General features: G+C 62.7%; 3 protein-coding genes across 3 annotated transcripts; 1 reads left to right on the top strand and 2 right to left on the bottom strand.

The window, feature by feature from the left end:
• Positions 1 to 43: 43 nt before the first annotated feature.
• CHLRE_07g318200v5 (uncharacterized protein) lies at positions 44 to 4805 on the top strand. Its single transcript, XM_001700956.2, has 8 exons — positions 44 to 504; positions 679 to 1322; positions 1536 to 2271; positions 2439 to 2695; positions 2886 to 3078; positions 3279 to 3491; positions 3697 to 3873; positions 4148 to 4805. The coding sequence occupies exons 1-8, from the start codon at positions 130 to 132 to the stop codon at positions 4343 to 4345; spliced, it is 2793 nt and encodes a 930-aa protein (XP_001701008.2). The 5' UTR covers positions 44 to 129; the 3' UTR covers positions 4346 to 4805.
• Positions 4806 to 4810: 5 nt separating this feature from the next.
• CHLRE_07g318050v5 (uncharacterized protein) lies at positions 4811 to 11229 on the bottom strand. The gene is made up of 7 exons (XM_001700770.2): positions 10940 to 11229; positions 10403 to 10560; positions 10132 to 10222; positions 9898 to 9986; positions 9749 to 9809; positions 9223 to 9606; positions 4811 to 9042 (listed from the first exon to the last, which is right to left on the bottom strand). Exons 1-7 carry the CDS (start codon positions 10940 to 10942, stop codon positions 7420 to 7422), a joined length of 2409 nt encoding a protein of 802 aa, XP_001700822.2. The 5' UTR covers positions 10943 to 11229; the 3' UTR covers positions 4811 to 7419.
• Positions 11230 to 13796: 2567 nt separating this feature from the next.
• Positions 13797 to 17219, bottom strand: CHLRE_07g318000v5 (uncharacterized protein). The gene is made up of 5 exons (XM_043063921.1): positions 16852 to 17219; positions 16284 to 16464; positions 15748 to 15953; positions 15247 to 15433; positions 13797 to 15087 (listed from the first exon to the last, which is right to left on the bottom strand). The coding sequence occupies exons 1-5, from the start codon at positions 16866 to 16868 to the stop codon at positions 14821 to 14823; spliced, it is 858 nt and encodes a 285-aa protein (XP_042922489.1). The 5' UTR covers positions 16869 to 17219; the 3' UTR covers positions 13797 to 14820.
• Positions 17220 to 17511: the final 292 nt, after the last annotated feature.

The following is a 17511-nucleotide window of genomic DNA, read 5'->3' as shown; positions in this document are numbered from 1 at the left end:
TTTTTTACGCAATCGCGCTATTTTTCACTGTGATTTACTTGTTGTTCCTAGAGCACCAACATGTTTCCCCCGTCAGGCATGTTTCCCCCAATGTTTCCGCCCGCTGGCGGGGGCTTGTTCGCCGACGCGATGCAGCGAGCGCTTCTTCGCAACATTTTGGGCGGGACGCCGCTCACAGACGATTCGCGAGACGTCCCGCTAGACGTGCAGCATGAGCAGGCTCGGCAGCGCATGGCTGCTAAGTGGCGGTCAGAGCGCAACAGTCTGGTGGTGCCCAAGGCGCAGCTGCAGATGGGTTCGGTGCGCCCCCACTTCTCGCGCCAGCCCCTAGCGCGGCTTGAGCCCATCCGGCTGTGCCAGCTGCGTCTGGGCTTCGTGCACACTGGCAAGTACGTGCTGTGCCGTACACTGGTGACGCCGTACAAGCTGCGAGCCGTGGCCAGCGTGGTCACGGACTGCCCGGCGGCGAGTGGCGATGGGGACGAGGAGGAGGGCACATGCCAGGTGAGGGCTGCGGCGCCTCCGGCTGCTTGCTGAGGGTGTCATGTTCGCGCTGCGGCAGGACAGGCGCAGCGAAGCAGGGCGTGCTGTGAAGCTCACACGAGAACTCACACCCTCATCCTCACACCCTTACGCTCACACCCTCACCCCACCTTCATTTACCTTCCGGTGCTGCAGCGACGGCTGTCGGTCTACAACCTGGTCAGCAATAAGGTTGCGGCCTTCAGCGATGACGTGTCCAAGCACTGCCTGCCGCGCGGCACCGTGCTCGCAATCAAGGAGCCCTACTTCCGTGTTGGCTCGGCTGACTCCCAGCCCTTCCTGCGTGTGGACAGCCCCATGGACCTGATGGTCATCTCCGACCCCCGCCACCCGCTGGTCGTCGGCACGGCCTGGGAGGAGGACGTGAGGGCTGCAGCCGCAGCGGCGGTGGCGAGGGGCGGTGGCGCATCGCCGCAGTCGCTGCAGCTGACAGCAGGAGCCACGGCTGCAGACGTTGACCAGGCGGCGCAATGGCAGTCGCAGGGCAATGCGCTATTCGGGTCGGGTCACTTCGTGGACGCACTCCACGCCTACCAGCGTGGACTGGCGGCGTTGCAGCAGGCGGGACAGGCACAGCCGGAGAGCGAGCATCTGTCTGAGGAGCAGCAGGGGGCACTTGCAAAGCGGACGGCGGTACTGCTCAACAACTCGGCGGCGGCGTGCCTGGGCTTTGGCGCGCACGAGTCCGCCCGTGCCTACGCCCAACTTGCCCTGCGGGGAGACCCGGGCAACCCAAAGGCGCTGATGCGGCTGGCCAAGGCGCTGGATGGGCTTGGCAGGTGGGGTCTTGAGGGCAGCGTAAAGCTCAGGGTTATATGAATTTACAAGACTTTGGGGCAGGCTGCCGGTGCTTTGGCAACTGCTCAAACGCTGGGCTGGCGTGCGTGGAGGCTTGTGTCATACCCAAGCAACAGAGCAGGGCCCAGTCGTGGGTCACGCACAATGCGGCGTTGCATTCAGTGCTTGCTTGTTTGCCTGCGTGGCCCCCGTAGGTACTCGGAGGCTGCTGAGGCGTGGGAGTCGCACCTCGCAGCTGCCAGCTACCCACAGGGCAGCAGCGCCGCCGCAGCCGGTCGGCGCTTTCTGCAGTCTCTGCGGCAGCGGGTGGCGGAGGCTGAGCGGGGCGAGTACAACGAGGCGGGCATGGCGCGGGAGGCGGCGGCCAGCACCACGCCGCGACTGGAGGGGCACGCCGACTTCATTGGGCCCGTGCAGGTGGCGGACGCGGGGGAGGGCCGCGGCCGGGGCCTGTACACGACGGCACCGGTGCGCGCGGGTCAGCTGCTGCTGGCCATGCGCGCGGACGCGGTATGCTACATGGGGGAGGTGCAGTCGCTAATGCCGCAGTTCACGTCCACACCTGGCGTCATCAACGGCCCCACCCAGTCGCAGCTCAACCGCGACCTGCCCATCTCGGTGCTCGGCTGCGGCCGCCTGGCGGCGCGCCTGGCGCACCTACATGCCGGCGGCCGGACACGTGTGCCACCCGTGCCGCCAGCAGCAGAATGCGGCTTCGTGCCGACGTGGCGCCCGGTGGCGGCCGCAGCGGGCCCGGCCGCCGCCAGCACAACTGCCGCTGCTTTGGACGCTGGGGCCGGTGTGAACGCGGCTGGTGCAGATGGGGAGGCGGTGGCGGCCGCGGCGAGCGCGTGCGAGCAGCTAGCGGTGGTGGAGTGCGGCGGCGCGGCGCAGCGCGGCGGCGCGGCGGTGGCACACGGCCTGCTGGAGGTGTGTTGGGCGGGGTGTGCGTGCTACGCTTCCCTGGCCAGCACCAAGCCATGCACCGGCCAGCGGTGCTGAAGATCTGGTCCTGGGTATCGCCAGGCAAGCGCACCAGTTGCCACCTCACGTAGGCATCGTCTTCGCCCTGCCCTGCCCTGCCCCGTCCGCCGCAGGTCTCGCCCAAGGGCTACGTGTGTGTGGATTGTGAACTGCTGGAGCGCATCAGCTCCACCAACGCCTTCACGCCCGACGCTCTGCCGGAAACCAAGGTGGTAGACATCAGCGGCGAGGGTAGCGGTGGTGGCCGTGGCGGCAGCGGCAGCGGCAGGGACCGGCTAAAGAAGCTAGAGCAGGAGGAGATGTTCTCCGGCACCGGTCTCTGGTCTCTAGCCTCTTACATCAACCACAGCTGCTGCGGCAACGCCACGAGGTGCGCGGATGCAGGCACTATGCGTGTTGAGCCTCGGTGGTTGTGGCGCCCATTTGTGCCGGCAAAACGCCCTGCAAAGTTATATCGTCGTGTCGCTTTGCCAGCTGCTTCGCTGATGCACAGCTGAACCCGCTGAACCTGGACCCAGCCAAACACATACACACACATGCACAAACTAACAATGCGGCAGGTACTTCCTGGGAGACTTCATGTTTGTGCGCGCCTCTCTCGACCTGCCCGCCGACGCGGAGGTGACCTTCGCCTACACAGACCCCATGCGGCCCTACCAGGAGCGCGCCCAGGCGCTGCGGAAGCACGGCTTCGTGTGCGGCTGCGAGCTGTGCAGCGAGGAGGTCGACTGGCGCCGCCGCCATCCCGACCGGGTGAGCGGCACGACCACAAACAGGCGCAACTTGGGCAAGGCCTCAACCCCCACCAGCTACCGGCATGCACAGGCCGGCGCATGCACCTTTTGTCTTTGCGCATGCACTCCACGGCAGTGCCCCTCGCCTTTGGCACTTTCCTGCGGGGCCCTCCCTCAGGAGCCCGCACGACCCTCACCCTCGCCCTCACCCTCACACAGGCCCTGCGCGTGGACGCGTTGACAGCGGCATTTGCGCAGGACCTGGCGCCCGCGGCCCTGGACGCCGCCGGCCGCGGCGCCGCCGCCCGCGCTTTGGCGGGCCGCATTCGTGGGCTGCTGGACGACATGGGGGAGGCGCTGCGCGGCCGCGCCTGGCGCACCTCCCTGTTCTGGCCGTCTAGCGCACTGGCCATGCTGCTGCTGTCATGCGGGGTGGGTGCAGGCACGCTGGCACGGTGTGTGCCAGGAAAGCGCCGTGTGTGTGTGTGTGTGTGTGTGTGTGTGTGTGTGTGTTAAAGAGCACAAGGAAAACATTACGCGTAGGACAATGTGTAGGTGGATGCGGGCACCGCTGGTGACGAACTGCTTACCGTACGGTAAACTGTAACTGCACTACCGTGTCCCGCTTGGCGCGCAGGACCGCCAGGCGGCGCTGCAAGCATACGAGCAAACCCTGGCGGCAGCGACCCGCTACCCCGCCAGCCCCGGCCCCGACGGTGGTGCGCGTGGCGATGCGGCCAGCGGCGGCAGCAGCGCCGACGCCTCGGCGGCTGCTTCCAGGCGCCGGCACTACCTCACGCCGTCTGCAATTCAGGTGGCTGCACCTCGTTGTTGAGCAGCAGGGTGTGCGAGCCTTTCTGTGCGACGCCCATGCTGCGGGAAACGGGATAAGGGAGAATGTTCATTGCGGCCGTGATGCTCATGGGTTTGTTGCCGGGTTGTAGCTTGTCAGTCTGGGCCCCAATTGCTATCGATTGCATGGTCACACGGCCCCTGGCTACGCAAGGTCGCAAGGACTGCCAGTTTGCACTGGCCACTGGGATCTGGCAACGGCTTGATGCTGCCGCGTGTCTCTGCACCCCTGACAGACGGCGGTCAACATTGCGGCCACGTGGGCTGAGGTGGCGGGCGCCGGCGGGCGCAGTCAGCGACAGGCGGCGCGGCAGGCGGCGCGGCACTGGGAGGCGACGGCGCGGGAGGTCTGGTCCCGCTTCTACGGCAGTCAGGAACTGTTTGACGAGCGGTTCAAGGGGCCGCTGCGGCTGATCCGGGGCGGCGGCGTGTAGGGGCATCTGCAGGCTTCTCATACAGGGAGCGTGCACCGAGCGTTCCAGCTCAGGCAAGGCACATTCGTGCAGAGCCTTGCACCACCAAGCAGCTTCAATGCCGGGGGGAGGGTTTGCGTTGCGCAGGCAGTTGTGGGGACGTCGGTCGTGAGCTGGTTTCGTGTTGACAGGCGGGGGAGATGTCACGGACAGCTGGGGACGCTCCCATCCTTGTAACACAACAACAACAATGTTGATGGTGCCCGTTTCCTGAAGTATTTCGGCTATGTCCGGGCAATGAGGTAGTTCGAACTCAGAGAGTGGGGGGGCTCAGCCCCTTTTCCCGTGACCGGGGAACACTTGTCCCGTGTCACGACCATTCCGTCTTTGCTGGGTCGGTGGGTCCTGTGCCAATCAAGCGCGCGCGGCGCGCAGCAAGCCGCCGAATGGAATGTTGAGGCACGTGCCTCTGCAGACGCAGGTGATAGTGAAATAACCTTACACCCATTTCAGTACACCTTCATCCACCCGCACCGAGTTTGGGGGATCACCGTTTGCCACCAGCCTCGTGCATCCTAGCATCAGCACTGAAAGCACTGTAGCAGTAACGAAATTCTGCGCACCCTGCCACAGTTAAGCGTGTCCAGCACGCATGCTTGTAAGCTTTTCTGAGTTTGTTGTACGGGGAGCCTCTCCCGTTATGCATCTCACGTGGCCATGCCCACTCGCTGTCGCTGCACGGCTACCACCATCAGTGCCCTGAAAGCTCCCGCCATCCGATAAAATTGAATCAAAACAGACGCACACACACCCCACTCGCAACTTCCTGGTTCAGCTAATCGCAAAGGCGTCGCCGGTTGGCGTCCTCTCCAAATCGTTTTTTCCTCACCTGTCCATCGCAATATTCCCTGCGTGGCAGCACTACCGTACTCCCCATGCCCTTTCTCCACGACACACCGCAGTGCCCGACCAGTAAGATGCGCTACTGGCCCGCACCCCCAGTCAACCTCCCGTCCTTGCTGACATACCGCAACTGCCTTCCACAACCATTGGCCTCGCGCCAGCAAGCACATACACAACACGACCTCGTGTGTTGCGCGTCCCCGCCATCCTTTCAGCCTTCCTTCGCCGTTACGTTCCCCCGCAGACTACTGCATCCGTTAACCGCACATATACTATGTAGAAATGCGAAACAACGGTGACATGCTATGGAGTACGCAGTAATGGTGCGACACAAGGCCCGATTTGCCTGCTTCGCATTCCCCATCCTGCTCTCCAAAACCGTGTGTTTGCCCCGTTCCCAACGCCACCCCACCGAGAGAAAGGTTTCTTATAAAATTGGTTCAAGCGTGTCCTCAGGACGTGATAATCCTCCATGCCATTTCTTGTGCCGGGCGGCCCTTCCTTATTAATCCGTGCTTCAAACACAGCACGTGCGTGTGTGTGCATGTGTGGACAAAAGATGCCGTATGGGCCAACATCTCAGCCCTGAACATGGACTTGTCCACTGCTCTCGCCCTGGACCACATGCCACACGTAATAAAAACCGTGTCCGACCGGAGAACGCTTTGGCGTAATCGCGCGGCACGCGCGCCGTTATTGCCGCTCCGCTACCACGTAATGAAGTCGAGCACAGTAGCCCGTCCCCGGTCGCAAGGAGGTCAAGCGCCCCATGTGGGCGTGACCCGCCGCACCGGGGGCACAGAGGAGTCTGATTGACGGGTTCTAGCTAGCCCGTGTGCCGTGAGCACGGAGCAAACTGTTTCTTTATTGTAGCAATGGGGCAGAAAAAGCTGTCCCCGGTCTGCCCATGCGCAAGCGTAAACAGAACAACCTCAACGCCGGGAACTAAGAACCAAGCGACCAGAGTAATTATGGAGAATGTAAAGCCACAAACCTTTGGCACGTCTTTGCGGCCAATTATTAATTATTGTGCGGCCATGGTAGGTACCATGCAAAACAGTCCTTAGCATTTCAAAGCAGTAGCACAACCATCTGTCTGTGCCGTGTTAACCTGATGTGTCCCTGGATGAATAAGATGGTACGACCCAGGGGTACACAGGTGGCTGCCGTGGTGTCCAGCACCTTGATCACGGCAGCACCCTGCCCCCGACATCCATCCGTGATTAATCCATCTCATTCACATGACGAGTTCCCAAACGAACTAGCACGACGCACCCTGCAATTGAGTGTATGCCTCACTCGAAGTCCCGTGGCGGGACTCCACAGCTCTTGGCCGCCATAGCAGCCATCAAATAGACGGGCGCGACCTCGCAGATAACCAACCACAAAATGTTTTGAAAGACCGTACCGTCATAGCATTTGCCAGACTCGTAGAGGCTCGAGGGAGGCTCCAAGAAAGCGAACATGAAGGCATCCAGACTCAACAATCGCTTTCGTTCCACAGCACCACGCAGCATGAAGGACCGATCAGCCATCAAGGCCTACTTATGCGCCCGCATGGCAGCCGCGCTACCCACATCCCTGCTGCATGCAGTTGTGCCAGAGCGGCACAGACGAACGGCGCCATCCCACCTGGAACGCCGACGCCACGTAGATAACTGACCACACCCCTGTGTTGCCGGCGCACCCTTGAGTCGTGCCAAGTCAACGGCAGCGTTATTGTTCTCAGCAAGCCATGGGTTAATGGCAAGCATCAGCGTCAGGAGAGGCAGCCAAGTTCATGAGGCTCGCTCCCGTTGCAGCCAGTAGCCGCATGCTGGGACTCTTCTTGCAGCAACACAGCTGCGTAACCGATTGCGGAATGTGCTCACGCACCCAGACAACCTCCTAGAGCGGCTGTTGGTGTCGTTGCACCCTTGCACCACAGCATTACCATTCACATGCACTGCGCCTTGCGCGGATCACATCTCTCGCTCCCTGATCTCCGGTTGGCCGTAGGTGCCACGCGCCCGCCTCGCCTCGCCTGGCAATGACCGGCGCCCCGCGAGAGCGCACGCACACCTGCTCCCGCCTTGCAGACAGGCCTTCTTCCTCCACCTCCGGCAGCCGACTCCGATGACGTGTCGAGCCCCATGCGTTCGCTGCAGCCCGCGCCGGCACAGACCAAACCGGCGCAGCAGCCAGCCTAGCCCCTACAGGTCTTGCGGCACGAACGGCGACAGCTCGTCCAGCGTCATCATCATGTCCTCGCTGATGTCCTCGGGCTTCAGCGCAGCCACGCCGGCCGCCATCGCGTTCAGGTGCCAGCCCTCCACGCCCAGGCCGTGCTGCTGCATCATCGCCTGCTGCTCCTGCAGCTGCAGGAAGCTAGGGTTCATGCCGCCCGCGCCGCCGCGCAGCCCGCTTGCCAGCGACAAGAACGGCTGTTGCTGCTGCTGCTGCTGCTGGGGTTGCGGCTGCGGCAGGCCGGTCAAGCCGGTGCCTCCGTTCCTGCGCTCCATGGCGAACGAGGCGCTGTGGAACGTCACCTGCTGCGAGCCGGCCATGCCCGCGCCGGTACCGCCGGTGCCGCCAAGGTACATGCTTCCGCCGCCCAACACGCCGCGCTCGAGATAGGACAGCTGCCCGTTGGACGTCAGCGTGCCGCTGGACGGGATGGTGGGCAGCGCGCCGTCTCCGCCGAAGCCGCCCTCGTTGCCGGCGGCATTGGAGCGGAAGGGCGCCGACATCTTGCCAAAATCCGCGGCGGCGGTGTTGTGGTGCTGGTACAGCTGCAGCAGCGGCTGCGACTGGCCCGCCATGTGCAGCTGGTTGCTTACGCCGTCCAGCACCATGCCCCGCTGCTGCCCCGAGAGCGAGAACTGCTGGTGGTGCGCCACCAGGTGGTGCTGCAGCAGCGGCTGCGAGTGGCTGCCGCCCGTCAGCGCCTGCTGCTGCTGCGGCTGCTGCATCTGCGACAGCCCAGCAGACAGCTCAATGCCGGACGATGGGCCCTGGGCCTGCTGCTGCTGTTGTTGGGCCTGCAGCTGTTGGGCCTGCTGCTGCAGGCGCTGCTGCTGCTGCTGCTGCTGCTGCTGCTGGGACGTCATAAAAGCGGTATCCATGCTGTAGGAGACGGCCAGGTGGCCCAGGCCGCCGCTGCCGCTTGTCGCCGCCGCCGCTGCCATCTGCTGCGACTGCTGTTGCTGCATCTGCGCCATCAGCTGCTGCTGGGTGACCTGCTGCGGCGTCATCTGCAGCATGTTCACCATCCCGTCTGAGCGAGACGGCCGCCCCCCGCTGCCGTCACCCAGACCGCCCGCCGCCACGACGCCTGCCGAGGCCGCCGCCACAGATGCCGCTGTAATCATGTCCATGGGGGACGACGCCCGATGGCCGCCCAGTCCCACGCCCGCAGCTGCGCCTGCCGCGCCGACGCCTGTCGCGCCGCTGTTGGCGCTGCCGCTAGCGGTCAGGAAGCTGAGCGGCACGGGGCCTGGGCCGCCGGCGTTGTTGATGCTGGGCGTGTTTGCTGCAAGGCCGCTGCCGTAGGCAGGCAGGAGGCCGGCCCCCGCAGCGCCTGACATGTCGAGCGCGGGGCTTGCCGCGTTGGGCGCCGCCATCGCAACATACCCACCGGACCCAGAGCGGACCACCGCGCTGCCGTCATTCAGGATGCTGCTGGTGCGGATGTGCAGGTGTACGCCGGTGCTGCGGTTAAGGTTGTTGTTGTTCACGCCGGTGCTGAAGCTGTTGGCGTGCGGCGCCACGTGCACCGCGCCGGCCACCGCGTTGCCGGCTCCGCTGGAGGCAATCTCCGAGCCCGCCGAGCGGTCCTGGATGGCAGATGCAGGGGCGGAGGTTCATAATAAATTTTTACTCAAACATCGTCGTTATTGGCATACAATATCTTTGTATTCTTCCAGCTCATCCACAACAGGCCCGAGATCTCCCTGTCCGATTCCCGCCATGCGCCCCTACGCAGCGCTCCTCCCGATCCCGATCCCGCGCCTCACCGGGCCCTGCTGGTTGCGGCGGTGCTTGTGCTCGTGCAGCAGCATCACCACCTCGTCCAGCGCCGCGCGCTGCTGCACCAGGTCCATGGCATTGCTGTTGCGCAGCTGCGCGTGGCTGCCCAGCGCCAGCGAGGACAGGCAGCCGGGCGCCGTGGCCGCCGTGGTGTTGGCTGCACCGCCGTCGCCGCCCACCTGCACCGAGATCTTCTCCATCTGCGATTGCTGGTTTTGCTGCTGCTGCGCAGCCGGCTGGCACAAGGGGGGCGCTGAGTTGGGGCCCTGCGAGGCCGCGGCGGCGAGCAGTGCGCTGGGTAGCAGCGGCGGCTGGGCCGCCATCAGCGAAGCGGTGGGCAACGTGAAGCCGCCTTCGCCTGGGATGGATGCCTGCAAGACAAATGCCAGAAATATGAATAAGTGATGGCGGTGATGGACAAGGGCAGATGCGAGCTCTGGGCTCAAACCATACGTACGGTACGACGGCACGGATCCAGTGTTTTCTGCCCGAGCTTGGGAGCCCAAGACTCACCGGCCGCGAGCGCTGCAGCTCCACACGTAGCTGAGCATTTTCGGCCACTGCGGCCTCATACCTACAGGCACCAACAGCAGTCTGTCAGTAAATGGGGCCGTGGACTGGAGAGGCTGTTGAAAAACCGGTGTCCGTTCGGCCCCACTCACTTAGCCGTCACCTCGTACACCTTCATAGTCATCTGCTGTATGTGCCCCTGCAGCTTAGCCACGTGTTCCTTCAAACTCGTATTCTCATCCTGTGTTACGCAGCCAATACCGGGGCTGAGTTAGTTGGTGGGGCCGAAAGCCGACGGCTCAGAAGCCCTGCCTGGCAGTAACCGGACCGCGCACAAACGTGACTCAGCTGCTGCGAAAACCGGTTAAACTCCTTGGTACCCGCACCTGCATGCCCTGCACCGTGGTCTCCATCTGCGACATCTCTTGTAAGCGCCTGGCGCGCACTCGGCGTGCAGACTCGCGATTGCGGAGTCGCCTGTTGGCCGGCAGGCGACATGCCTCGACTTCAGTCGCAAAACACGCTTGGAGCGAAGATGAGCAAATCGTGTTTGCGAGCAAATCGTGTTTGTCTCGCACGTTCGGACTCAGGAAACCGTGCGAAACCAAGACAGGAAACTCGTCGGAATTAGCACCCGAACAGGCCTAGAGCGCTTACCGAAGGGCCTTGCGGCGGTCCTCTGGTGCCAGGTGCTGTAGAGCCTCCATCTCCGTCTCAGGCTCGTCGTCGGAAGCGAGGTCGTGCTCGGCACTCATGCCATCGTGTGTGTAGCGAGGGCCCACGCCCTCGCTTGGGCTGCCGGTGATGTCCGACTTCTGTTTCATGGGCGAAGAATAAAGATGCGTGTTAGGCAGAGGGACTGCATCTGTGCGCGCGACGAGTCGCTTTAAGGTGCATTTCTGTTGAAATTGACCTCCGCAAAGCTCCGCAAAACCTGGCGTGCCTGAGATTCAGTTCTGGCAGACATCTGCACATAGAGGTCCCAAAGACTGGAGCCAGCGCTGGTCCCGGTCGTGGGGCTGCAATTCCTGAGCGCAGACACGTAGTCCTCGACAGCCCCCTAAAGCACGCGCCTGGCACATCTACGGCTTCCATATACCCAGCTAGGCAGAATTGGCCTCCCTGTTTCATTCCGTGGGACACTTCGCCCGATTCGATGGTGCCAGCACACAAACTTACAGCGTCTCCGCTTACCATAGCTGGAATTGCAGGTGCGTTCCGATGCTCTTTAGCCTGTCAACGGGGCTGCCGCCGACGCGGAACGTGGAGTGGCCCCACCACGTCGGCCGCTTCTTCGCGTGCGCTCTCGCACCGGTGGCAGATAATCCAAGCTATTGCGTGTTCGTCAAGAGACAGGACCGCCAAACCCCTAATATGAAGAAGCAGAGACTTTCTTAATAAGCCGAATGGAATTCTTGGAGTTAGCAGTCTTGTTAAGCGCTTCAGCTAGCGAGTTGTATAAGCCTTGTTCGCAGTTCTATTATTCAGTGTGTGGTGTGTCGTGTGACTGGAGCTGCTGTTAGAAGCCGGACGAAGTCATCGGCCGCAGATTTGGCACGATTACCCGATCCGAAGGCCCGATTCTGCCGATCCCCCCCCCCCTTCCCCCCCCCCCACACACACACAACTGCAGACCGGTGGACATCAGAATGGGGAAGCGCCCACTCCATCCTACACTGAATCCAAACCGCGTCCACAACGGACCGACGTGGATTACATCCATAGTACTTGGAGTGTCACTCTATCCCGCATCTGTGTGGTTAGTACAGGCGCCACCAGGGCTATCGCAGGCGGTGTGGGACATCGTGTGCTTGGCTGCTGTGGCGGCCCTGGAATACGGCCGACAGCGCCTTTACGCTTGCCGTGATGCTGCAGCAGGGGGGGGTAGTTTCAACTGAAAAAGGCCCCATGTTCTAAAACGAAAGAGCTTTGACGAGAGGACTCCAAATCCACTTTCAGAGTTTCAATCAGGGTACTAATTGCATTGACATCAGGGTACTAATTGCATTGACATCGACCTGGCTAAAAACCAAAGGGTTTTGAGGGGGTTTTGAGGGGTTGCACGGTGGTGGGGGTCGGTCGGTCGGTCCGGAGGGGGGGTCGGGAGGTTTTGGGACATGGGGTCTGGAGGTTTAGTTCGTACCCCCCCCTGGCTGCAGACCGGACTGCGGAGGTTGCTGTTGTGCGAAGGATCGGTGTGGAGGTGATTGCGGACTTCTGGTCACGGCTAGCTGCGTTTGTGAGTCTGCGTCGGCCTCCGCGCCGCTGGGACCTTCTCCCGAACCAGCACCCATTCCTAGCGTCAGATGATGTTGGAGGGGTTATCTTGGTAGGGCCAACAGCGGACTCGCCACCGGCCTCACCCTAGCTTGTCAGCTTAGGGACTCGCAAGAGGTATTCTTATGACGCCGACCCACGGCTTAGGTGAGCAGCGCTAGCGTTTGCGGTGAGCCGGGCCTGGGGTTCCTCCCCTCTCCGGAGGCGAGGAGCATGGGGGTGATTGGGGGATCTCTGACATCTCTTCTCGGGTGAGCGTGCGTGTCTCGTACGTTTTTGGGCTGAGCCCCCCCAGCGAAGCGTTCCAGGGGGGGGGCGAAGCCCCCCAGGAACACCCCTGTCCGTGCGTGCGTGCGTGGTGTCGGCAAAACATAGCATACTGGCGCAAACCGCGAGTGCTACGTATTAGTATTTGTTAATGCCTATTGCATGTAAATAGGTGGCAGGGAAAATTCGGGCGGAGCGAGAAGTGCCTTCGCGTGTCCATGGACAATTGACTTTCGCGAGGTCGCGAGGAAAGCATCCGGTGCCCGCTGATATGCAGTCTCTAAGGCAAACTATGTTGGCGGCAAGCAAAGCGGGGAAGTATATCGAAAGTCTTTGAGCGACTTGCGCTGCCATGCCTGCCGACGCGCCAGAATGCCGAGAAGCCCCGAGGTCGCCCCCGCCCCGCGCCTAGCCCTTTGAGCGTGGGGCGCCGGGGAGGTGTTGAGTATGGCAGGAGGCGAAAGAAATGCTTGGGGTGTTTGGGAACGTGACAAGGCACGCATGTGGCGCGGAAAGTCCCGCACGGCCCCAACCCGAGTGTCCCTAGCCGATGCGCCTGCGCGTCGTAGCGGCATGGAGGCTCTGACTGTGGGGCGTTACACGCCTATTAGCTCCCAAGCGTACGGGGGCTCAGCCCATTTTCCAGCTGTACAAAGCTGACACCCCTTGTTGGGGCCCTGGCTTAGTCCACGGCTGTCGTCCCACATGTAACCTCTATCAGCTAACCACACACAACAACACCGCGAACAGCTCGCCGCTGCCGGGATGGGGTGAGCGGAAGGGGTGAATGTGGGGGAGGCAGGGGAGCAGGTGAAAGGGGGAGAGGGGCGAGGTTGGGGAGGGGAGGGGCTAGGGGAGCGCGAGGGGCCGAGAAGGAGCTGTGCGTTGTGCTGGGGCTGCGGATGTGACGGCGCGGCGCGGCGCCGCTGCAACGCGTAGGGCCCTACGCGTTGCACTGGCTCGTCTGCTTACAAGCTGGAAGCTGCTGGGCCCCCGGGTAACCAGCTGCGATGCACCGCATGCTGTTGACTGGCAGGTTGAGCGCAAGGGGCTTCCAGCGAAGGGGCTGCTTCTACGTGGTTCCCTGTGGGGTCACTCTGGGGTCACGGCTGGCCCAGCTCCACCAATGCGTCCGCCAGCGCCGCCAGCTGTTAGCATCCTCCATCCGTATTTCGCATAACTCGCCCTTTGCGACGATGCGGAGCCGGCCTTGGAACAGCTTGTCACTCACAAACCAATCCGCACTCCGCCAGCCTTGCGCTCCCGGGCGAGGCGGAATGCGATATACAGATATAGATCCGGGCATCCGGCACAATTCTGCCGATCCCCCCCCCCCCCGCCCACACACACCCTGGAGGCCTGGACACCAGATGGCCGAGGCCGCACTGATGGAGGCTGGATGCTGATAGAAAGACATGTCTAGGAAGTGCAGCGCGCTGACACGGCGGTTTGGTAGCTAGAAAGACATGGCGTACTCGTCGTGATTGTGACGGGACCGTATACGGGACTGAAGAAGCTCATTCAATGCTCCAGACCAGCGCCAGCAGCCCAGTACTTCATGGACGCGCATGTGGCTCTATTGGCGATGACCGCACTGTGTCGGTGTTAGTAGCGCGCAAGGTGTAATTATGCCGCGCCCCGTTTTAGAAGCGCGATAGAGATGCTCCCCACGTAGTTGGATGAAGGCCCTCCGCTGCGGCGGCACTAGGCACCTGTCTCATCAGTTAGCACTGCACGTCACACCCAAGGCGGCCCCATGCATTCCACAGCAGTATCACCTGCCATGTACCGGCCAAACAGCCTCACATTCGCCACAGCTGCACTTCATCCCCAAGTCGCTTGTGTTTCACACGGCGGCATGACTGCCAAACGTCCTATCACCGCGCCGAGTTCGCGTGTACGTACGGGCGAAAGAATGCAGCAAACCCAGCATAAGCACGTAGTTGCACCTTGCTTCCTGGCGGACCCTTGTGCCGCAATGAATGTGGTGCAACCGTGCAAGGGCAGCTCATGCTTGGGCGCATGGGGAAGCGCCCGCTCCATCGTACACTGCATCCAAACCGCGTCCACAACGGCCATACGCCCTCATACGCCCTCCGCAGACCGCAACTGCCGCACTCCTGAGTCTTGTCTACCCTCAAGCTTGCCTGCACCAAACACCCACTTCTCCAAGCACAGCTCCACTGCTCCAGTGTGGTCGGCGACCCAGTGGCTGCGTCGCCGCGTGTCACGGGCCCACGCGACATCGTCCGTACGGGAAGAAGGCGCCAATCCGGCACGGCGTACAGCTCATGCTGTCATGCTAACTTGGTCAACAGGCAGCACACGATGTGCGCGCGCATAAACACACGCCGTTCACGCAAAGCCGGTAACATAGGCGGTGCGGGTAGGTAACGGACCTGGGTTGTCAGGTTCCGGTCAAGGGTAGGTATAAGCCCCGCGCGCCACCAGATTTCGTGTGCCTCGCATTGGTGGCTTATCCATAAATGCAATGATGCGTACTAGCTATGCAAGCTAAGGGGTAACACCCGTCAGTCGAAAGTCGCCCAGCCTTCTTGCGCCGGAGGAGCGGCAGCTGGAACCGGAGCCGCGGCCGGCCAAGGCGCCGCCGCCAAGCCTGCTGCTTGCACTGCTGCGCTGCTACCGACAGTCACCGTTCCCGCTGCAGGCGTCCCCGAGTCGGAGTAAGAGAATATGCCGCCACTGGACCGCGGCAGCTGCGGTGGCTGCTGTTGCTGCGGCTGCTGCGGGTGCGTTGACGGTGCCGACGCCGCGTCGTGAGGCGGCGGCGCGAGCGACTGTGGTGGGGATACGAGTGCATTTGGACAAGGGGTTGGGATCAAACTATGCCACGGGGGCAGAGACGTATTGGTTGAGAAAAACATGGACAGATACGATTAGTTGTTGGTTGGAAGAGAAACAATTTGAAGCAGCTGGCGGCAAATCCGTCGTCTCACCATGGTCCATGCGTGCGCGGTGCCTGTTGACGCGGCGGCGGTGCCGTGTGATGAGGTCGAGGGCGCGGGGGGCGGTGGCGGCGGCACCAACAGCCCGCCCGCTGCTGGCACACCAGTGCTTTCGAGGAAGCCTTTGCCGCCAGCAGTCCCAGCGGCTCCCTGCTTCTTGATGCCGCTCATGTTGACTCTGCACAGCATGGCCGCATACACACGTAGTCAGCATACGAGCTAACGCATGCGCACACACGCACACCGCAAAGGAACTTGCGGTCATGGTCTACACGAAAACTGCGCATGGAAAAGCTAGGCCACAAACAGCATGGATCCTCCTGACAGACAAACGCAAGCACGAACGCGCTCTTGTCGAGCCTCAGGCCGTCGCGCAGCCGAAAGCTGGAGCCCAACCCCCAGATCGAAATGGCACAAGTCCAGTAGGCTATCTGATGTCACCGTCAGCGACAATCAGCATCACCGCTCTGCCAATCTATCAACACTTCTCACCGCATTGTCTGCCCCTCCTGCAGCTTCAGGTCAGCCGTGTGCCGGTACAACACGTCCACCTCGGCCGCGGCGCTGCTGCTGGCCGCTGCCCCTGCGGCCGTGATGCCCGCCGCGCTGCCGCCTCCCGCAGGCCCTGCCGCAGCGGCGCCCCCTGCCAGCTTGGCCTTGGCCGCCTTCTCACGGGCCACCTGCTGCTCGTGCCGTACCTGCAGGTGGCGGGGGAAGGGGGGCAAAAGCGACGGCAGTGGGCGATGGCGCGTAGCGGAGGCCTGGTGCGGTGCGTGTCCGTGATTGACACCCAGCTGCGGTAGCTGTGCAGCCGTGCGCCACGCCCTCTTGTTGTGCGGCTACCCACACTGCACCGTGTCAGTTGCACAGGTGCCCCCGCCGCATCTCCAACCAGCCCATACGCCGCCTGCCCATCCCCCAGCGGCTGCACACGCTTCCCTGCCCCCGCCACACTCACCACGTCTCTTTCCCCATTGTGCTTTCCTAACCCCCCACGCTCCTGCGCCCCCGCTGCTACGCACACGCACCAGCGCCTCGTTGAAGTCGAAGGCGTCGCTGCGGTTGTCGAAGCCCATGCCCAGAAAGGCGTGTCGCTTGGTGGTGGGGTCCTCCACCCGCAGCACGTAGTAGCGGCTGCTGTCCGTCACCGGCTCCACCGCCAGGTTGCGCTGGCCGTACGGCACCGGGCACACCGCGAACAGCTCGCCGCTGCCGGGATGGGGTGAGCGGAAGGGGTGAATGTGGGGGAGGCAGGGGAGCAGGTGAAAGGGGGAGAGGGGCGAGGTTGGGGAGGGCAGGGGCTAGGGGAGCGCGAGGGGCCGAGAAGGAGCTGTGCGTTGTGCTGGGGCTGCGGATGTGACGGCGCGGCGCGGCGCCGCTGCAACGCGTAGGGCCCTACGCGTTGCACTGGCTCGTCTGCTTACAAGCTGGAAGCTGCTGGGCCCCCCGGTAACCAGCTGCGATGCACCGCATGCTGTTGAGTGGCAGGTTGAGCGCAAGGGGTTTCCAGCGAAGGGGCTGCTTCTACGTGGTTCCCTGTGGGGTCACTGTGGGGTCACGGCTGGCCCAGCTCCACCAATGCGTCCGCCAGCTCACCTGTTAACATCCTCCATCCGTATTTCGCATAACTCGCCCTTTGCGACGATGCGGAGCCGGCCTTGGAACAGCTTGTCACTCACAAGCCAATCCCCACTCCGCCACCCTTGCGCTCCCGGGCGAGGCGGAATGCGATATACAGATATAGATCTGGCTACATGCAACGTTTGTTCGATATCCTCGTCCTCCGCTGCCATGGTCCCGCTCTGCCCTGCCTCGCGCCGGTTGAGGTTGAATTGTAGCCTTGGTGCTCAATTGCAGCTCCGTAGTGTTGTAATGGGGTTTTCGGCACACAGTACACAGCAGCGAGGCACTAGCGAGACGCAGCGCGCTTGTATGCGCGTCGACAGAATGAGTCTTGGTGCTTTATCATAACCAATTTGACAAATATGTAATTCGGAGCTATGCGTGTCCTATTCCCGGCTCAATGCTGCCAGGTGAGGCTGGATCCACGTCCGGGCTCAACGGGCACGGGAGCGGCGGTGGCACGCGGTGTCGGGAACGGCGGGGAAGCCCTGGGTTTGTGGGCAACGGGGGCGTAAGATTGTTTGCGCCATCCCTATGGAGGGACGTCTGCACAGTGAGCTCTACCAACAGCTACAATGGGGCGGGTGCTCGGCTGGGGCAGGTTGCCGCGCTGCCCGCGCACCCGACCTGACA

This window comes from Chlamydomonas reinhardtii, chromosome 7 (assembly GCF_000002595.2).
Source record: "Chlamydomonas reinhardtii strain CC-503 cw92 mt+ chromosome 7, whole genome shotgun sequence".
In the NCBI taxonomy this organism is placed as follows: domain Eukaryota; kingdom Viridiplantae; phylum Chlorophyta; class Chlorophyceae; order Chlamydomonadales; family Chlamydomonadaceae; genus Chlamydomonas; species Chlamydomonas reinhardtii.
This window is presented reverse-complemented; position numbering and strand designations above follow the sequence as displayed.

Coding starts and splice junctions, on each gene's coding strand:
- CHLRE_07g318200v5 (XM_001700956.2), top strand. CDS start 130: ATGCAGCGAGCGCTTCTTCGCAACATTTTGGGCGGGACGCCGCTCACA. Junction 505..678: donor AGGAGGAGGGCACATGCCAG/GTGAGGGCTGCG, acceptor CCGGTGCTGCAG/CGACGGCTGTCGGTCTACAA. Junction 3,492..3,696: donor TGCTGCTGCTGTCATGCGGG/GTGGGTGCAGGC, acceptor CTTGGCGCGCAG/GACCGCCAGGCGGCGCTGCA.
- CHLRE_07g318050v5 (XM_001700770.2), bottom strand. Junction 9,810..9,897: donor GTGTACGAGGTGACGGCTAA/GTGAGTGGGGCC, acceptor TGGTGCCTGTAG/GTATGAGGCCGCAGTGGCCG. Junction 9,043..9,222: donor GCCGCAACCAGCAGGGCCCG/GTGAGGCGCGGG, acceptor TCTGCCATCCAG/GACCGCTCGGCGGGCTCGGA.
- CHLRE_07g318000v5 (XM_043063921.1), bottom strand. Junction 15,954..16,283: donor TCGACTTCAACGAGGCGCTG/GTGCGTGTGCGT, acceptor CGCCACCTGCAG/GTACGGCACGAGCAGCAGGT. Junction 15,088..15,246: donor CCGCGCACGCATGGACCATG/GTGAGACGACGG, acceptor TCCCCACCACAG/TCGCTCGCGCCGCCGCCTCA.